Consider the following 21,109-nt stretch of genomic DNA (forward strand, 5'->3'; position numbering starts at 1 on the left):
CATACAGATATTTTTCATCACTCCTTCTAGAAACAAGTGAGAATGACGACTTTAACTCACCGGGCCCGGCGCACTGAAATAGGCAAAAACACTGAAAAGAAAGTGGAAAGTGAAGAAGACACTAGTCAGGATAAGAGTCCAGAAACTGAAGACACTGGAGACTCTAAGGATATCCGCCTCACCCTTATGGAAGAAGTATTGCTCCTGGGATTAAAAGATAAAGAGGTAATGCAGTTGGGCTATGCTAGGCCTTAAATATCGGGATGCTTTGGAATTAATCTAGTAGATACTTTCATTAGTGCTAATTGACCTGGTCCTCTGCGGAAGGGAGGAACTTGGGGGAATAACTGATACTAGGTGGGTAAAATGCAGAAGTATAATTACTTGAACTATAATTTAATTTAAAAAATAATTTGGAATTTAAATAATAATAATTTGGAAGTTGAGAGGATATAATACAGTACATAGTTTTTGTACTTATAGTTTCTCAAATTAGATTGACGATGAGAAGTCTCTTAATAAGCTAGGAAAGAGGGCCTACAAACTGGAGTGTGCATGAACTTTGAGGTGAAAAGGTCTTTTTAAATGAAAAGACAACCATGATTGGCTGTATTATAGTAAGTAATAAACTGAGTAGGTTTGTTTTTTAAGATTTTATTAATTAATTTATAAGAAAAGTATGAGAGAGAAAAAAACCAGATATCACTATAGTACATGTGCTACCAGGGATCAGACTACGGACCTCATGCTTGAAAGTCTAATGCCCCATCCATTCTGCCACCTCCAGGACCACAAGGTTTCTTATAATACAGCAGTCAGAGATGAAAGAAAGGAGGAAAGAAAGGAAGAGACAAAGAAAGAAAGAGAGGGAGGAAGAAAGAAAGAAAGAAAATTGGCTAGAAGTAGATAGCATAATGGTTATGCGAAGAGACTGTCATTCCTGAGGCTCAAAGTCCCAGGTTCAGTCCCCCCACACCACCATAAACCTGAGCTGAGTAGTGCTCTGGTAAAAAAAGAGAGAGCTTTCTTTTTAATTTGTAAAATGGAAATATTCACAAGACCATAGGATAAGAGGGATACAGTTCCACACAGTTCCCACCACCAGGACTCCATATCCCATCCCCTCCCCTGAAAATTTTCCTACTCTTTTATCTTTCTGGGAGTATAGACCCAGGTATAGAAGGTCTGGCATCTGTAATTGCTTCTCCACTAAGCGTGGGCATTGGCAGAAAAAGAGAGATATTTTAATTCTATTCTGGATACTTAGAAGTTAAATATCAACAACTGAGTGTTATTTCAGTTATGGAAAGTGCTTTAAAATTAATTTCAGTTTTATCCTTCTGAATTTCCCCTTACTAATAGAACACTTATAATAGAATTAGTCTGGAGGTAGCAAATCTTGTGAAATAGCCAAGTATTTTCTTGCCAGAATTCTAGTAGTATCCATATCCTACTATTATAATTAAACTTTTTGTTGTGTTAACTCTGTTTCTTTCTTCTCTAATGAAGATATATAAATGTCGTATTCTAAACAATGTACTTGCCAAGGAAGTCTTTAGTAAATACAACAATAATAAAAGGTGTATTTATAAGAGGTTGGGCTGTGGCACACTAGATTGAGCACACAAGTGCTCAAGGACCCAGGTTCAAGCCCCTGGCACCCACCTACAGTGGGGAAGCTTCACAAGTGGTGAAGCAGTGCTGCAGGTGTCTCTATTTCTTTCTCCCTTTCTCTCTTTCCCCTCTTAATTTTTCTTTGTCCTATTAAAAAAAAAAAAAGAGAGAAAAGAAAAAACAATGGCCACTGGGAATAGTGAATTCACCATACAGGCACCAAGCCCCAGTAATAATCCTGGTGGCAGTAAAAATAAAATAAATAAATAATTTAGGGCAGGGGTAGATAGCATAATGGTTATGCAAAGAGACTCTCGAACCAGAGGCTCCAAAATCTCAGGTTCAGTCCCCTGCACAACCATAAGCTAGAGCTGAGTAGTACACTGGTAAAAAATAAATAAATAAATAAATAAATAAATCATTTAAAGGTGTACTTATTATTAGCCTCAGTTTTGAAAATCTATCAAACTAAAATGTATTAAACAATACCAAATTTGACTGTTAGAATTACCCTAAGGTAGACCCAGGATAGCACACCTACTTTGTAAAGCATACAACCTGTGCTGGAGTCTAACCTCAACTGCACCAGCTCTGGTGGGGTGGTGTCATTCTTTTCTCTCTTTCTTTCTCTCTGTCTCTCTCTCTCTCTCTCTCTCCCTCTCACTTTCACTCTCTCCCTCCTCCTCCTCCTCCTTTTTTCCCCCCCTACCTCTCCCTTTCCCTATCTCCCTTTCTCTCTCTGCCTCTCTTCCTATTTGAAGAAAATCTGCCTGGAGTAGTGAACTCCTGAAGATGATAGCGAAAAAAAAAAAAACATTTTTTTAAAGTAAAGATTTTATTGATTTATGAAGAATGACAGGCAGAGAGAGAAAGAACCAGATAGAACTCTGGTATATGTGCTGCCAGGGATTGAACTCCGGACCTCTGGACCATAAAACATATATATTTTTTTTTCATTGCTGCAATTATTATTATTGTTGTTATTGATGCCGTTGTTGAATAGAACAGAGAAAATTGGATAGAGGAGGGGAAGACAAGAGGAGGAGAGAAAGAGACCTGCAGACCTACTTCACCGCCTGTGAAGCGGCTCCCCTGCAATTGGGGAGCCCAGGGCTCGAACCGGGATTCTTAAGCTAGTCCTTGCGCCGGGGGCTAGAACCAGGATCCTTGCGCCGGTCCTTGCGTTTTGCGCCACCTGCACTTAACCCGCGGCGCTACCATACAACTCCCAAAACATATCTTTTTTTTCCATATCTAGAACTCAAATTTCGTGAGGACAGAGCCCATATGTTATCTGATTTTGTATTTAAATTAGCATTTGCTTAATGCTAGCCACATATAGTTGTTCCTAGTCCTACTAAATAATGATTAATCCAAGTAGTTCGAAAGATAAGAAGAAAACAAGTAGAGCTAAAAAAAAAAAAAATCAATGTAATATTTTTAGAGATGACTATAGAACTGGCATTTTGGAATAAAGACTGCTTTTTAATTTTTTTAATCAGAAGGTCTGACCTCTTATGGCTATATGTAAGGATTTATCTTTCTTGTTCTTCTTGAGCCAAATAAAAACTAAAGAGTTGGGCGCAGCGAGTTAAGGGCAAGGACCGGTGTAAGGATCCTGGTTGGAGCGGGGGGGGGGGGGGGGGGGGGGGGGGGGCAGTCTCTTCACAAGCGGTGAAGCAGGTCTGCAGGTGTCTTTCCCCCTCTCTGTCTTCCCCTCCTCTCTCAATTTCTCTCTGTCCTATCCAACAACAATGACAGCAATAACAACAATAAACAACTTGCTTATTTTTTTAAAAATGCAATGACCCAAAAGCCCATCAATAGCAAAACGGTTGAAATTGAATCATCCACTTATTTAAATGAATATAAGTAAATTATCAGGTGGCCTTGAGTGCACACGCAGAAGGACCCAGGTTTCAGCCCCTGCTCCCCACCTGCAGGAGGCATACTTCAGGAGCAGTGAAGCAGATCTTTCCTTCTGTCTCTCCCTCCCCTCTCAATTCTCTCTGTCCTATCAAAGTAGGGAAAAATGGCTGCCAGGAGTGGTGGATTTGTAGTGCTGGCACCAAGCCCCAGTGATAACCCTGGTGGCAATTAAAATAAAGAAACATGGGAGTTGGGCTGTAGCGCAGCGGGTTAAGCACAGGTGGCAAAGCGCAAGGACCCGCTTAAGGATCCCGGTTCCAGTCCCCGGCTCCCCACCTGCAGGGGAGTCGCTTCACAGGCGGTGAAGCAGGTCTGCAGGTGTCTGCCTTTCTCTCCTCCTCTCTGTCTTACCCTCCTCTCTCCACTTCTCTCTGTCCTGTCCAACAACGATGACATCAATAATAACTACAACAATAAAACAACAAGGGTAACAAAAGGGAATAAATATTTTATAAATAAACACATAAAATAAATTTTCTGGGTGGGGGTAGATAGCATAATGATTATGCAAACAGACTCTCTTGGCTGAGGCTCCAAAGTCCTAGGTTCAGTCCCAAGCACCACTGTAAACCAGAGCTAAGCAGTACTCTGGTAGGAAAAAAAAAATGATACTGAATGAAAATGAGCATTGTTGGAGATCATGTATGATCCTTATATAACTTTCAGTAAAAGAAGCCCTACACAAATATATATAGTATGATTCCATATATATAATTGATAAAATTAAACTATAAGGGGCCAGATGGTGGCGCACACATTACAGTGAGCAAAGACTCTGGTTCGAGCCCCTGGTCCCCACCCGCAGGGGGAAAGCTTTGCAAGTGGTGAAGTAGAGCTGCAGGTGTCTCTCTGCCTCTCTCCCTTTCTTCACCCCCTTCCTTCTTGATTTCTGGCAGTCTCTATCAAATAAAGATAATTTAAAAATTAAACTATAAAGGAAAACAAGAAATTGACAGTCATAGTTGTTAAGACAGTGGTTATCTTCTGGTGGGAGCTGGGAGTAATTAATTAGTTATTATAAAGGAACATGATTAGAAAGACTTTCAGGGGGAAGTCGGGCGGTAGCGCCGCGGGTTAAGCGCAGGTGGTGCAAAGTGCAAGGACAGGCTCAAGGATCCCGGTTTGAGCCCCCGGCTCCCCACCTGCAGGGGAGTTGCCTCACAAGCTGTGAAGCAGGTCTGCAGGTGTCTTTCTCTCCTCCTCTTATTTCTCTCTGTCCTATCCAACAATGACGACATCAACAACAACAGTAGTAACAACAACAATAGAACAACAAGGGCAACAAAAGGGAATAAATAAATATTAAATAAAAAAAAAACTTTTAAAAAAAAGAGAGAAAGAAAGACTTTCAGGGCTGGGTGGTGGCGCACCTGGTTGAGAGCACATGTTGCAGTGCACAAGGACCCAGATTCAAGCCCCGGTCCCCACCTGCAGGGGAAAGCTTTGCAAGTGGTGAAGCAGGACTGCAGGTGTCTCTCTGTCTCTCCCTACCCTCTCGATTTTTTACTGTCTCTATCCAATGAAGAAAGATAATAAAAATAAATTTAAAAAAAGAAAAAAGAAAGGCTTTCTGGCTATTAGCAGTTTTCTGTTTCTTTATTTGGGAAATATACATATTCATTTAGGGATAATTTATTGAGCTTTTCACTTTTGTGTAATCTTATATATGGACATATATTTTACTATTCAAAATATACATTCATGACAATTTATTTATTGGATCAAAACAGGGAACAATTGAGCAGGGAGGAGGAAATAGAGAAAAGGAGAAGTAGAGAGGTATCTGCAGCACTGCTTCATCACTTATGAAGCCCCTGCAGGTGGGGACTGGGTGCTTGAAGCTGGGTCTTTGTGCATGGTGGTGTGTGTGATCAACTGGGTGCACTACTGCCTGGCTCCATGAACAATTTAAATATCAGAAGGGGTAATCCAGTTTAGAGAAGGGGTAAGAATCAAAGGATACAGATGGAAAAAAATATTACCATAAAGTTAAAAAGTTAAATAATCTTGGAAAGAATAGAAGGCAGTAAAACAAACTGGGCTGTAAGAATGGGTCAGATGAGTGTCATTGAAAGGAAAGGGGCAGAATCTGGATTAGGGAACCTGAACAGACACAGACATGAGTTTGATCAGTTTGACCACTATGTGTTGTATGCTTTACATTGGGTAGTTCTTCCCCGCCAAGAGAATTGCATCAGTCCTGTTAATTTCGCGGGCCTGCTTGGCCCCGCCCCAAGGAACCCGGAGAGGGGGTTCCCGAGTACGAGAGTTCCAGAGTAAGGGAGAGAGTTCCTGAGTTCCAGAGTTGCAGAGTTACAGAGTAAGGGAGAGTTCCTGAGTTGGAGAGTAAGGGAGAGGGTTCCTGAGTCCGAGAGTTCCTGAGTTCCTGAGTTCGAGAGTTTCAGAGTTACAGAGTAAGAGAGAGTTCCACAGTGGAAGAGTTTCAGAGGGTTCCCCAGTACGAGAGTTCCAGAGTTCCAGAGTTGGAGAGTTCCCGAGTTCCAGAGTAAGAGAGAGAGTGCTTGTGCCGCCGCAAAGAGACAGCAGAGTTCTGTTTGGTGATTAGTTTGTCTTAGTTTATGAATCGTTGTTCCTGAATAAAGAAATACAGCTTCCCTGTGGCCTTCCCTTGGCAACATGCTGGTTTTTGTTATATATGTTTCTGTTCACCCCACACCCTTGATACTAGCTCAGTCGGTAGAGCATGAGACTCTTAATCTCAGGGTCGTGGGTTCGTGCCCCACGTTGGGCGCCATTTGTTGTTAAAATTTTTCGGAGGCTCTAGCTGGCCAGGCTAGCTTCATGGGCAGGTAACAGAGACGCGGAGACAACGGCTGGGCAGGGAAGCTGTATTTCTTTATTCAGGAACAACGATTCATAAACTAAGACAAACTAATCACCAAACAGAACTCTGCTCTCTTTGCGGCGGCGCAAGCACTCTTTCTTTTACTCTCGAACTCAGGAACCCTCTCCCTTACTCTGGAACTCAGGAACTCTGGAACTCTCGTACTGGGGAACCCTCTGAAACTCTTCCACTGTGGAACTCTAACTTACTCTGTAACTCTCAAACTCTCGAACTCAGGAACTCTCTGACTCAGGAACCCTCTCTCGGGGTTCCTTGGGGCGGGGCCAAGCAGGCCCGCGAAATTAACAGGACTGATCCAATTCTCTTGGCGGGGGAGGGCTAGAACAAACCAATGTAAAGCATACGACAACTATGACTGAAGTAGGTGATGATTTTAGAAGCCAAAGTGTAAAGGGTTTTGAGTGCCAATCAGAGAGTTTTAGAAATGAAAGAGAATCAGCCTAATAAAACAGCAAAGCCCGTTTGGTTTTTGTACTCAAATTAAGGACTTTATTATACCTTTGCTGTGTTCTTTGTGAGTGTTGTTTTGATTTGTATATAATTGCTTGTATAATTGCAATTATATAATTACATGATCTAAGGTTTGTTGACATGGCAAAAAAAATCTTGAATGTTAAACTCTATACCCCAGAGTTTCAAAGTTAACTTTTACTGTAGGTTTCCATAATGATTCATTTAAAATCTAATATTAGCCCCAGCACCACCATCAGCCAGAGCTGAGCAGGACTCTGGTTTCTCTCTCTGTAACTCTCAATTAATTATAAAACAAGAGAAAAAAAAAAAAAAAAAGAGGGGCCAGGTGGTGGCACACCTGGTTGAGTGTACATGTTGCAATGTACAAGGACTAGGTTCAAGCCCCTGGTTCCCACCTATAGCGGGAAAGCTTTATGAGTGGTGAAGCAGCGTTGTAGGTGTCTTTCTCCCTTTCTATCACCTCCTCCCTCTTGATTTCTGGCTGTCTCTATCCAATAAATAAATAAATATTTTTTAATTAAAAAATGAATACATGAAGTAAAAAAAAATCTAATATTGTACTTTTAAAAAATCTATTTCAGGACCAAGGCATATTGGCTATATAAAATGACTTTTATACCTGAGGCTCCAAGATTCCCAGGTCAGTCCCCGACACCATGAGCCAGAGCTGAGTACTGCTTGTTAAATATATAGGCTAAACACATGTAGTACAAAGCCAAGGACATGTGCAAGGGTCCCCAGTTCGAGCCCCCAGCTCCCTACCTGCATAGGGTTCACTTCACAATCAGTAAAGCAGGTCTGTAGGTGTCTTTCTCTCTTCCTCTCTATCTTCCCCTCTTCTCTCAATTTCTCTCTGTACTATCCTATTAAAAAATGGAAAAAATAGCCTCCGGGAGAAATGGATTCATAGTGCCCACACTGAGCCCGAGAGATAACCCTGGGGTCGAATAAAAATGGATATAAGTATATATGGCTGGGGAGACAGCATGGTTATGGGAACAACTTTCAGGCCTGAAGCTCTGAGACCCCAGGTTTAGTCCCCATCACCACCATACACCAGAGCTAAGCTCTGAGGGGAAAGGGAGTACTTTTTCAAAAAATATATAAATCATTTGGGACATATTACTGTCATCTCTCTATTAAGAGTCTTCTGAAGAATGGGTGCTGCAGACTGGTTATAAAATGTTAAGCTTCATTGTCTTATGATAATAAGCAAGAAAGATAAATGCATGTTGAAAAAAATATTATCTCTCAAGTACATATCTAGCCTAATCTGAGAAATTAAGCTTAAGCACCAGCTTGACTGAAAAAAAGAAAGGAAAAAAATAAGATTTATTACCTGTTGAAATTATTAATCCTGGGGAGCATAATAATAGATAACATAATGGTGATGCAAAAAGACTTAAATGTCTGAAGTACTGAAAGTCCCAGGTTTAACTCCTGTTCCACCATGAGCCAGAACTGAGCAGTGCATAATTTGGGGGATAACGGTGGTTATGCAGAAAGACCTTCATGCCTGAGGCATCAGAGATTCCAGGTTCAATCCCCAGCACCACCAGAGGCCAGATTTTAGAAGTGCTCTGGTTTAAAAAAAAAAAAAAAAAAAGAGAAAAGGAGGAGAAGAAGAGGAGGAGGAGGAGGAAGAATTAGAAGAAGAAAAAGAAAAGAAAATTGCTGGCATATATAAAACCTTCCCATTATGGGGCCAGGTGGTGGCACACCTGGTTGAGCACACGTGTTACAATGCACAAGGACCCAGGTTCAAGCCCTCAGTTCCCATCTGCAGGGGGAAAGTTTCATGAGTGGTGATGTAGGGCTGCAGGTGTCTCTCTGTCTCTCTCCTTAACTATTTCCTCCTTCCCTCTTGATTTCTGGCTGTCTCTATCCAATAAAGAAATAAAGATAATTTAAAAAATTAAGATTTTAAAAAAAGCTTTTAAAGATAATAAATAAATAAATAAAACCTTTCCTTTATGACCAGGAGATAATTCATCTGGTAGAGCAGGAATGAAGAACCTTTTTTTCTGCCAGGGGCCATTTTGATATTTGTAGCTATATTCATGGGCCATACAAGGTTATCAACTTTCAAGTAAGTACTAAACCCACCTACAGGGGGTCGCTTCACAGGTGGTGAAGCAGGTCTGCAGGTGTCTATCTTTCTCTCCCCCTTTCAGTCTTCTCCTCCTCTCTTGATTTCTGTCCTATCCAACAACAACTATAGCAATGACAACAATAATAATAACAAGGGCAACAAAAATGGGCAAAAAGGCCTCCAGGAGCAGTGGATTCATAGTGCAGGCACTGAGCCTCAGCAGTAGCCCTGGAGGCAATAAAATAAAATAAAAATAAGCACTTAGATAGCCTGGGAGTGGTGCAGGAGATAAAGCATTAGGCTCTCAAGCATGAGGTCCTAAGTTCTGTCCCTGGCATTACATGTGCCAGAGTGATGATGTGGTTCTCTCTCTCACTGATAAATAGATAAATCTTAGGAGGCCAGTGGGTGGCACACCTGAATACACACATTTACAGTAGGCAAGGACTCAGGTTCAAGCCCCCGGGCCCCACCTGCAGTGGGGAAGCTTCACAAGCAGTAAAGCAGTGCTGCAGATATATCTTTGTCTCTCTCCTCTATATCCTCCTTCCTTCTCAATTTCTGTCTGTATCCTAAATAACTAAATTATTAATCTTTTTTTCTTTTTTTAAAGTATTTACTTATTCCCTTTTGTTGCCCTTGTTGTTCTAGTGTTGTAGTTATTATTGTTGTCGTTGTTGTTGGATAAAACAGAGAGAAATGGAGAGAGGAGGGGAAGACAGAGAGGGGGAGAAAAAGACAGACACCTGTAGACCTGCTTCACCGCCTGTGAAGTGACTCCCCTGCAGATGGGGATCCTGGGGCTCAAACCGGGATCCTTACATCGGTCCTTGCACTTTGCGCCACCAGCGCTTAACCCGAGCACTAGCGCCGGGCTCCTCACCCCCTTTTTTTTTTCTTAATAGGCACTCAGTGTTGCTAAGAACAAAGCTCCTAGGGGCCTGGTGGTGGTGGTGCTTCCTGTAGAGCATGTGTTACCATGTGCAAGGACCCAGGCTCAAGCGCCCAGTTCTCACTTGCAGTGGGGAAGCTTTACCACTGGTTAAGCAGTTCTGCAAGTATCTCTCTCTCTCTCCCTCCCTGCCTCTCAACACACACAGACACACCCCTTCAAACCCCGGGCTCCCCACCTTCAGGGGGGGTCACTTCACAAGTGATGAAGCAGATCTGCAAATGTTTTCTCTCTCTCCCCTCTTAATTTCTCTCTGTCCTATCCAACAACAATAACTGCAACAATAATAACAGCAAGGACAACAATGGGAAAAAGATGGCCGCCAGGAGCAGTGGATTCATAGTGCAGGCACCCGAGCCCCACCAATAACACTGGAGGCAAAAAAAAAAAAAATCATGTTTACACTATATCTCTAAAGAGTGCAATCATCTGACTAGGATGTGACAGTGGATAAAGTGTTGGACTCTCAATTATGAGGTACCAAATTCAGTCTCTGGTATCTCATGTGTCAGAGTGATGTTCTGGTTCTCTTTTATAAGTAAATCTGAAAGTGTGCAGTAGCATTATGCCTTAAAAAAACAGTGTACATAACTTAATTTAAAATATTGCTTAAAATGCCAGCCACTATGTATGAACCTTCATTGCCTCAATCTTTTTGCTGGTAGAGAGTCTTGTGAAAAACAATATCTGTAAAATGCAGGAAAGTGAAGCTCAATAAAAGAAGGTATGCCTATTATTATGTTCTGTCATAATATTTGGCACATGATTTATATTTTCTTTTTTATTATTGATATATGTGGTTTATTTACATTCATTCTGATTTTTGCTTTGAGCTTGTTTTAAATTGTTGATTTTTTTAATGTTTTTTATAAATATGTATTCCCTTTTGTTGCCCTTGTTTTTTTTATTGTTGTAGTTATTATTGTTGTCATTGTTGGATAGGACAGAGATAAAATGGAGGAGAGGAAAACAGAGAGGGGGAGAAAAAAACACCTGCAGACATGCTTCACCGCCTGTGGAGCAACTCCCCTTCTGGTAGGGAGCCAGGGCCTCGAACCGGGACTCTTCCGCTGGTCCTTGCACTTTGCGCCACCTGCACTTAACCCTCTGTGCTACCACCCGACTCCCAAATTGTTGATTTTTTAAAACTTTATTTATAAGATAGAAATATTGACAAGACCATAGGATAAGAGGGGTACAGTTCCACACAATTCCCACCACCTGCATCCCATCCCCTCCCTTGAAAGCTTTCCTATTCTTTATCCCTCTGGGAGCATGGACCCAGGATCATTATGGGATGCAGAAGGTGGAAGGTCTGTTTTCTCTGAGTTATATTTTCAGCTCTTACCCATCACTTTCTTATTCTAATGTCTAAGACCGTGGCAAAACTTTTTCTTAAAAATTTTGGAATCCTATAAAAGCGATTAAAGTCAGAATCAATGATATTAGTGTAAGGAAAAGTACTGCTGAAAGCAGTTCTGTATTTGTTGGTCTTTTTTTTTTTTTTTTACTCTGATTACCTCAGATTTTGAGGAGGAAATATGAACACTGTACGCATTCTTTTTCTCTTTTTTTTTTTCATTCAAACAAGGTACTCAGATCATAAGGAACAATAGGTCAAAGTTGAGAAGTTTAGCCCAATTTGCAAGAGAAAAAAAATTTAGAGGCAATAAATAATGCTTATTATAGTCATACCTTCAGAGAGTCTGGCATGTAAATAAGTGAACACTGCATTTTTCTCCTTAGTTGGCACTGACAGCCATATATTATAGTCTTTACCACATACTCTGCTTATGGAAAGAGAGACTATTTACTAAAAAGAGATAGTGTTCTGTTTCTTGAATCTTAAAACTTGACATGATGTCAAATGTAAAACATTAATTCTCCAATAAAGAAATAAAAAATATATATATTTAGAGAGCAAAAAAAATGACATGAAATAGATTCCTATAGTTATTTCAGTAATATTGAGTTTATGACTGCTGTAGTAAAATAAACAAAAGACTGAGTAGATTCAGCAACAAGAGTTTATTGTAACATAATTTTGGGAGCTAGAAGTCTGAGATTTGTTTTTGTTTTTTAATATTTATTTATCTAGGGCATAGAAGATAGCACAGTTATACAAAAAAACTTTAGTTCCTGAGCCTCTGATGTACCAAGTTTAATCCTAGGCCCATCATAAGCCAGAGCTGAGCACTGCTCTGGCAAAAAAATACACAATAAAAAAATTTAAGTTAAAAATTTTAAATTATTTGATGAGACAGAGAAAGAGAAAGTGTCGAAGTAGAGCAGTGCTCTGTCATATGTAGTGCCAGGGATTGAATTAGGGTCCTCATGCAAGTCTTATCTAGTGAGCCATCTCCCTACTTAGGTTCCTAATTCCCCATTATGATTAAGCAGGGTGAGGGTTTTTTTTATTATTTATTTTCCCTTTTGTTGCCCTTGTTTTAGTTATTATTGTTGTTGTTGTTGTTGATGTCATTGTTAGATAGGATAGAGAGAAATGGAGAGGAGGGGAAGACAGAGGGGGAGAGAAAGATAGACACCTGCAGACCTGTTTCACCGCCTGTGAAGCGACACCCCTGAAGGTGGGGAGCTGGGTCTTGAACCGGTTTCCTTACGTGGGTCCTTGTGCTTTGCGCCACATGCGCTTAACCTGTTGAGCTACTACCCGACTCCCTACAGAGTGAGGTTTTGTTTTTTTTTTAATCTTTTTTTTTCCCTTTTGTTGCCGTTGTAGTTATTGTTGTTGCTGTTGTTGTTGTTGGATAGGACAGAGAGAAATGGAGAGGAGGGGGGGAAGACAGAGAGGGGGGAAAGAATGACAGACACCTGCAGACCTGTTTCACCGCTTATGAAGCAACTCCCTTACAGGTGGGGAGCCTAGGGCTCCAACACCGGTCCTTGCGCTTAGCGCCACGTGCGCTTAACCCTCTGTGCTACCGCCCAACTCCCCAGAGTGAGTTTTTAATGCTTACTTTACATAGGAAATTACTCTCGACTGGCTAGATGTAGACATATGAACTAGAGTTACAATAAATCACACTGATTTATGAGAGTTTATTATTAAATCCTGGAAGTCAGTCTTCCAGTGCTGCTGCTTCTAGCGTTTGCCTTTCTTCTGTAGCCAGTCAACAGCGTCAGGTTGAGCCTGATGTAAAGTTTCGAGACCTCCTTTGAATCTGGAGAGGGGGCAGTCGTTGACTATGTGGGTCATAGTCTGTCTGTAGCCTCAGGGGCAGTTCGGGTCATCTCTGGCTCCCCAGCGATGGAACATAGCGGCGCACCAGCCATGGCCTATTCGATAGCGATTGAGGAGGGCCCAATCATAACGTGCTAGGTCAAAGCCAGGTTGATGCTTGCAGGGGTCTGTGATGAGGTGTTTGTTCTTTACCTCAGCTGACTGCCAACTCTGTTTCCAAGAGAAAGCACTGGAAGGGGAAAACGGTGCATTAACTCATCATTTATTTGACCAAAGCATCATTCAGATCTGGCTATTAATGGTGCTAGGGATTGGACCTGGAACCTCTCTGTGAAGTCCTGCGAGCTGTCTGTCATTGCACTATCTCTAGCCCACATTAACTCTTGAAGTAGTTTGTAAGAAGAAAACATCATAGTCTGTTAGGTAGCACAGTGGATAAGGCATTGGAATCTCAAGCATGAGGTCCTGAATTCATCACATGTGCCAGAGTGAGGCACTTTTATTTAAAAAGAGGAAAAATTATACTGGGCTTTGGAGTTGGACATAGAGAAATGTTTTAGGGGAGCAGGCAGTGATGTACCGGGTTAAGCACACATAGCATGAAACGCAAGGACCCATGCAAGGATCCTGGTTTGAGCCCCCATCTCCCCACCTGCATGGGATGAGGGTTGGGATCGCTTCACAGGCAGTGAAGCAGGTCTGCAGGTGTCTTTCTCCTTGCTCCCCAGTCTCTGTCTTCTCTTCCCCTCTGAATTTCTCTGTCCTAGCCAATAAAAATTGGAAAAAGGGAGTCGGGCGGTAGCACAGCGGGTTAAGCGCAGGTGGCGCAAAGTGCAAGGACCAGCGTAGGGATTCCGGTTCGAGCCCCCTGCTCCCTACCTGCAGGGGAGTCGCCTCACAAGTGGTGAAGCAGGTCTGCAAGTGTCTATCTTTCTCTCCCCCTCTCTGTCTTCCCCTCCTCTCTCCATTTCTCTCTGTCCTATCCAACAACAATGACATCAATAACAATAACAACTACAACAATTAAAAAAACAACAAAAGGGAATGAATAAATAAATATTTTTTAAAAAGTGGAAAAATTGTCCACCAGGAGCAGAGGATTGGTAGTGCTGGCACTGAGATCCAGCGATAACCCAGGAGACAAAAAAAAAAAAAAGAGAGAGAGAGAGAAAGGTTTTAAGAAAATGAGGGCTGGGGCCCAGTAGTGGAACCCCCAGTTGAACACACATTACCGTGCACAAGGACCATGGTTCAAGCCCTAAGTCCCTGTCATTTGGAGGGAAGCTTCATTGGTGGTGAAGTAGTGCTGCAGGTATCCCTCTCCACCTCTGTCTCTCCTTTCCATCTCAGTTTCTCTCTGTCTCTATATTTAAAAAAATAATGGCCACCAAGAGTGAAGAATTTGTTGTGCAGGCTCCAAGCCCCAGCGATAACCCTGGTGGCAATTAGAAAGAAAGAGGCAAGGGAGAAAGGAAGGAAAGAGGGAGGGAGAGAGAGGAAGGAAGAAAACGGGCTGAGGATGCACTCACTTGTACAATACATACATGTGCCAGGCCATAGTCCTATCCCTGGCACCAAATAAATCAAACATCCTGAGCTTGAAGGAATTATGTTAAGTGAGATAGGTCAGAAACAGAAGGATGAGTATGGGATGATCTCACTCATAGATCAAAGTTGAAAAGTAAGAACAGAAGGGAAAACACAAAGCAGAACTTGGACTGGAGTTGGTGTGTTGCACCAAAGTAAAAGACTCTGGGGTGAGGAGGAGGAGGGTTCAGGTCCTGCAACATGATGGCAGAGGAGGACCTACTGGGGGTTGAATTGTTATGTGGAAAACTGAGAAATGTTACACATGTACAAACTATTGTATTTTACTGTTGACTGTAACCATAATCCCCCAATAAAGAAATGTAAAAAATGAATAAATAAGCATCCTAACAGGGAAAGCAATCAGAAGATCTCAGCCTCCAGCATTATAGTCATTAAATAGTTAAGCACTGAGAAAACTTAACTTCTATTTATTTATTTATTTGGGCATAGTGCTGGAGATTAAACTCAGGAACCTCACATATGCAAAACACATGCTGTACCACAAAGCCACCTCCCCAGCTCAATTTCAATCTTTTAAAATTATTTTATTGGGAGTCGGGTGGTAACATAGCAGGTTAAACGCAGGTGGCGCAAAGCACAAGGACTGACGTAAGGATCCCCATTCGACCCCCCAACTCTCCACCTGCAGGGGTGTCGCTCCACAGGTGGTGAAGCAAGTCTGCAGGTGTCTATCTTTCTCTCCCCTTCTCTGTTTTCCCCTCCTCTCTCTATTCCTCTCTGTCCTATCCAACAATAATGACATCAGTAATAACTACAACAAGGGCAACAAAAGGGAATAAATAAATAAGACAAACTTACATTAAAAAATTAATTTATTGGGGGGATTAATATAGTTGATAGCCAACAGTAAATTCAATTCTTGTCACATGTGTAAAATGTCTCAGTTTTCTGGAAAATACTCTAACCCCCCACTTAGGTCCTCACCACCATCAGCACCAGGACCTGAAAGCACCCTCCCCCCCACACACAGACACCATAGTCATTTACTTTGGTACAATACATCAAACCTAGTCCAAGTTCTGCTTTGTATTTCCCTTCTGGTGTTTGTTTTGCTTTTTGCCAGAGCACTGCTCAGATCTGGCTTATGGTGTGTGGAGGGGGCTTGAACCTAGGAATTCGGAGCCTCAGATATTAGAGTCTCTTTATATAACCATTATGTAACCTACCCCCGCTCTTCTTGTCCAGGAGTGACATGATTCCATATTCATTTTTCTCTTTATGGCTTATCTCACTTAACATGATTCCTTCATGCTTCACCCAAGCTAAGGTGAAGAAGGTGAATCCATCATTTTTAATAGTTGAGTGGTATTCCCTTGTGTATATAGACCCAAACTTACTCAGCCACTCATCTGTTGTTGGACACCTGGGTTGCTTCCAGGTTTGGGCTATTACAAATTGTGCTGCTATGAACAGAGGTATACACAAATCTTTTTGGATGGGTGTGCTGGGTCCCTTAGGATCTATCCCCAGGAGAGGAATTGTAGGGTCATAGGGTAAGTCCACTTCTATCTTTCTGAGAGTTGTCCAGACTGCTCTCCATAGGCATTGGACCAATTTATATTCCCACCAGTGGTGCAGAAGGGTTCCTTTGACCCCACAACCCAGCATTTGTTGCTGTTAACCTTTTCTGATGTATGACATTCTCACAGGAGTGAAGTGATGTCTCATTGTTTTTATTTTCATTTATCTGACAGTCAGTGAGTTGGAAGCATTTTTTCATATGTTTCTCAACCTTTTGGATCTCTTCTGTGGTGAATATTCTGTCCATGTCCTCTTCCCATTTTTGGATGGAGTTATTTGCTCTTTATATATTTTGGTTATTAACCTCTTGATCATTTAAAGTCTCAAATATTAAGATGATCAGATAATATAAAATACTATTAAAAAACTGGAAGTGAAACTCAGAGGTAGAGTACATGCTTTGCATGTGTGAATTTACAGTAACAACAAAAAAGGTAAAAATATCTGTGACATTTGAAGAAGGAAAAAAAGCCCTACAATGACAACAAAAAGAAAGTACTGGGGCCAAGTGGTGGTGCACTTAGTTGAGTGTACATGTTACAGCACACAAAGAAATGGCTTCAAGCCACTGGTCCCCGCCTGCAAGGGGAAAGCTTCATGAGCGGTGAAGCAGTGCTACAGGTGTCTCTCTTTCTCTTTCTCTATCTACCCCTTCCACCTTAGTTTCTCTGTGTTTCTATCCAATAAATGAATATATTAATAAACTATATATATACATATATATATATATATATAAAATCACAACTGGGCAAGCAAATATGGGTGGAACAGACTCCATAGAACTTTTAGAAATGAGAAATAGGCAGCGGATTAAGCGCACGTGGTGGGCTAAGCACAAGGACCAGCATAAGGATCCCGGTTCAAGCCCCCAGATCCCCACCTGCAGGGGGGTCACTTCACAAGCGGTGAAGCAGGTCTGCAGGTGTCTATCTTTCTCTCCCCCTCCTGTCTTCCCCTCCCCTCTCCATTTCTCTCTGTCCTAATAACGATGACATCAATAACAACAATAATAATAACTACAACAATAAAAAACAAGGGCAATAAAAAGGGAATAAATAAAAATATTTTTTTTAAAAATGAGAAATAGTTGAATTAAAGTCCCATCTTTAGTCTAACATAATAGATACAGATGAAGATAGTACATTTTTCTTTATTTTTAAAATTTTTAATATTTATTTTCCTTTTTGTTGCCCTTGTCATTTTTTATTGTTGTTATAGTTATTGTTGTTGTTGTTATTGATGTCATCATTGTTAGATAGGACAGAGAGAAATAGAGAGAGGAGAGGAGAGCAAGATAGACACCTGCAGACATGCTTCACTACCTGTGAAGCAACTCCCCTGCAGGTGAGGAGCCAGGGGCTAGAACCGGGATCCTTACAGCGGTCCTTGCACTTTGCACCACGTGCGCTTAACCTGCTGTGCTATACCACCCAGCTCCCTTTTTAAAAAAATTTTTATATTATCTTTATTTGAGAGAGGCAGCCAGAAATCGAGAGGGAAGAGAGTGATAGAGAGGAAGAGAGAGAGGGAGATCCCTGCAGCCCTGCTTCACCACTCATGAATCTTCCCCCCTGCAGGTGGGGACTGAGGGCTCAAACCTGGGTCCTTGAGCACTGTGACATGTGCACTCAACCAGCTGCACCACCACTCAGCCCCCAATAGTAAATTTTTCCTTAGAAAGCAATATAGAGGATTCTCAAAGCATGAGGTCCTGAGTTCAATCCCTGGCAGCACATGTACCAGAATGATGTCTGGTTCTTTTCCTCTCCCCTATCATTTCTCTAAACTAATAAATAAAATCTTTAAAAAAAAAAAAAAAAAAAGTAAAAAGAAAGCACTATAGAAAGAGCCAGGCACAAGTGGTGGTACACCTGGTTGAGTGCACACATTACAGTGTGCAAGGACTTGGGTTCAAGCCCCCAGATCCCACCTGCAAGGCAAAAGCTTCACAAGCTGTGAAGTTGCACTGCAGGTGTCTCTCTGTCTCGCTTTCCTTCTCTATTTCCTCCTTACCTCTCAATTTCTCTCTGCCTCTATCCAAAATAAAAAATAAAATAAAATAGGCCTTCTTCTGGGAGCTTCTCTGGGGTCCTCGGGGAGTCTATCCCCCAAACTTTCTCTTCTTTCTAATTTCACTTCTGTGTGACTCCTACTTCATAACTTAATAAAGGAAAAATTGGAAATTGCAAATTGATTAGTTAATTAAGCAGTATAGCAACAAAGGAAATGAACAGATATAATGTAAAAGGCTCAGAGTTAGAAAAAGAAACACTGACATCCCAGAAGAAAAGAATCAAGAAAATGGAGAAGGGACCAGGCAATGGCGCACCTAGTTAAGCGCACACATTACGGTGCACAAGGACCAGGGTTCGAGCCCTGGTCTCCACCTGCAGCGGGAAAATTTCATGAGTGGTGAAACAGTGCTGCAGGTGTCTCTCTGTCTCTCTCCCTCTCTATCTCCCCTTCCCCTCTCAATTTCTCTGTCTCTATCCAATAATAAATAAATATTTAAAACAACAAAATGTTAAAAAGGGGGGGATCCCTTCTCCCCACCTGCAGGGGGAACACTTCACAAGCAATGAAGTGGGCCTGTAGGTGTCTGTCTTTCTATCTTTCTCTCCCTCTCTCTGTCTCCCCATCCTCTGGATTTCTCTCTGTCCTATCTAAAAAATACAAAATACAAAGAAGATCTTAAAGGACTAAAGGAAAAAAGACAAATCACTTATTGAGAAATCACAATCCTGGAAGTCAGGCGGTAGCACCGCAGGTTAAGCGCACGTGTTGCAAAGCACAAGGACCGGCATAAGGATCCCGGTTCGAGCCCCCAGTCCTCCACCTGCAGGGGAGTCGCTTCACAAGCAGTGAAGCAGGTCTGTAGGTGTCTGTCTTTCTCTTCCCCTCTCTGTCTTCCCCTCCTCTCTCCAGTTCTCTCTGTCCTAGCTAACAACAACAACAACAATAACTACAACAACAATAAAAAAGGGGGCACCAGAAGAGGAAATTAATTAATTAAAAAAGAGAGAAATCACAATCTTTAAGACTGGTAACTTTCTTACTGCAATCATGGAAACTAGAAGAGGGAAACCTACTATCTTCAAAGTTGGTAATGCTCTCTAGCTGGAATTTTATGTCCAGACAAGCTACAAGCATAATGATCAAGAACTCCACATAAATAAGATGGAGTTTACCTCCCACAGGCTTTCACTTAAGGCAATTATACTCCAGGAAAAAAAGAATGTGACACCAGAAATAAGGTCTGAGATGCAAGAGGGATGGTGGGCAAAGGAATTGGTAAGCACTGAGTAGATGTAAGAAGTGCTATCTGCATAGCACAGTGAGGGTGCTAATAGTGATGAGTAATCTGTGAGGACAAAAGGTAAAATATGAAGACATCGATGTAACTCAGTGGTGGAACATGCTTCCAGACATGTATGAGGCCTTGACTTCTACCCCTGCATAAATAAAGACACGCATACATACTAGGAGAGTGCTTAAAATACTGATTCACTTTTAAAAATAAATTAGAACTTACACTAATTTCTACTCTTTTTTTTTTTTAAGATTTTATTTATTCAGTAAGAAGAGAGAAGAGGAGAGAAAGAGAGCCAGAACATCACTCGGGCACATGTACTGTTGGGGATTGAACTTGGAACCTCATGCCCAACAGTCCAGCACCCTATCCACTGCACCTCCTCCCAGACTGTAACTAATTTTTTAAAGATATGTTTATTTAACGAGAGAGGGAAAACTCAAGAAAACCAGAGCATCACTCAAGCATAGGTAGTGCCAAGGATTGAACTCCCACTCCCAAGTCTTATACTCTGCTACTGAGCCACACCCCCAGCCACTTACAGTAATGTTAAATTAACTGTCATGCATTTAAAGTATTTCAAGGATAACTTTACTGTAACCAGGGAAATAACTCAGCTGATAAAGCATTAAATTTGCATGCCTGAGGTCCCAGTTAGACCCCTGGCACTCTGTACTGAAGTGATACTCTAACTTGTCTGTTACTCTTCTCTCTCTCTGTCTCTCTCTCTCTCTACCTCTCTCTCTCTCTCTCTCTCTCTCTCTCTCATGTAAAAATCAGTCTTAAGGGGGTTGGGCAGTGGTTCACCACATAAATGCACTTAGTACAAAGCGCAGGGACCTGCGCAAGGATTCTGGTTCAAGCCCCTGGCTCCCCACCTGCAGTGGGGGTTGCTTTACAAGTGGTGAAGCAGGTCTACAGGTGTCTCTCTAGCTCCCTCTCCTATCTCAGTTTCTCTCTATACTATCCAATAAAATGGAAAAAAATGGCCACCAGGAGCAGTGGATTCACAGTACTGGCACTGAGCTCCAGCAATAACCCTGGAGGCAATAATAATGATAATAATAAATAAATAAATATCTCAAATAAATAAAGTAAATCTTTTTTAAATTATCTTTATTTATTTATTGGACAGAGACAGACAGAAATCGACAAGAGGGAGGAAGGGAGATAGACAGAGACAGAGAGACACCTGCAGCCCTGCTTCACCACTCGCATAGCTTTTCCCCTGCAGGTGGGGACTGGGGGCTGGAACCTGGGTCCTTGTGCACTGTAACCTGTGCATTTAACCAGGAGAACTACCACCCAGCCCCAAATCTTTATTTAAAAAAAAAAAAATTTTAAGGTGGTCCGGTAGGTGGCATAGTAGATATAGAACTGGACTCTCAAACATGATGCCCCAAGTTCTATCCCCGGCAGCACATGTACCAGAGTGATGTCTTTTTCTCTTTCTCCTATTCTCATGAATAAATAATAAATAAATTCTTAGGAAAGAAAAAAAGGATAAGATTCACAAGATAACTCACCTGGGAGGGTGT

At 41.7% G+C, this 21,109-nt stretch overlaps 1 protein-coding gene across 5 annotated transcripts in view; it reads left to right on the top strand.

The window, feature by feature from the left end:
- The window catches only part of GOLPH3L (golgi phosphoprotein 3 like), a 40,741-nt gene that overhangs the window by 3,428 nt on the left and 16,204 nt on the right, over positions 1 to 21,109 (top strand). For all 5 annotated transcript variants that reach the window (XM_060201747.1, XM_007531546.3, XM_060201744.1 and 2 more), the window contains one exon: positions 31 to 225. In XM_060201747.1, the coding sequence (XP_060057730.1) occupies positions 31 to 225 (195 nt within the window). The remainder of the gene's footprint in view (positions 1 to 30; positions 226 to 21,109) is intronic.

This window comes from Erinaceus europaeus, chromosome 11 (genome assembly GCF_950295315.1).
Source record: "Erinaceus europaeus chromosome 11, mEriEur2.1, whole genome shotgun sequence".
In the NCBI taxonomy this organism is placed as follows: Eukaryota; Metazoa; Chordata; class Mammalia; order Eulipotyphla; family Erinaceidae; genus Erinaceus; species Erinaceus europaeus.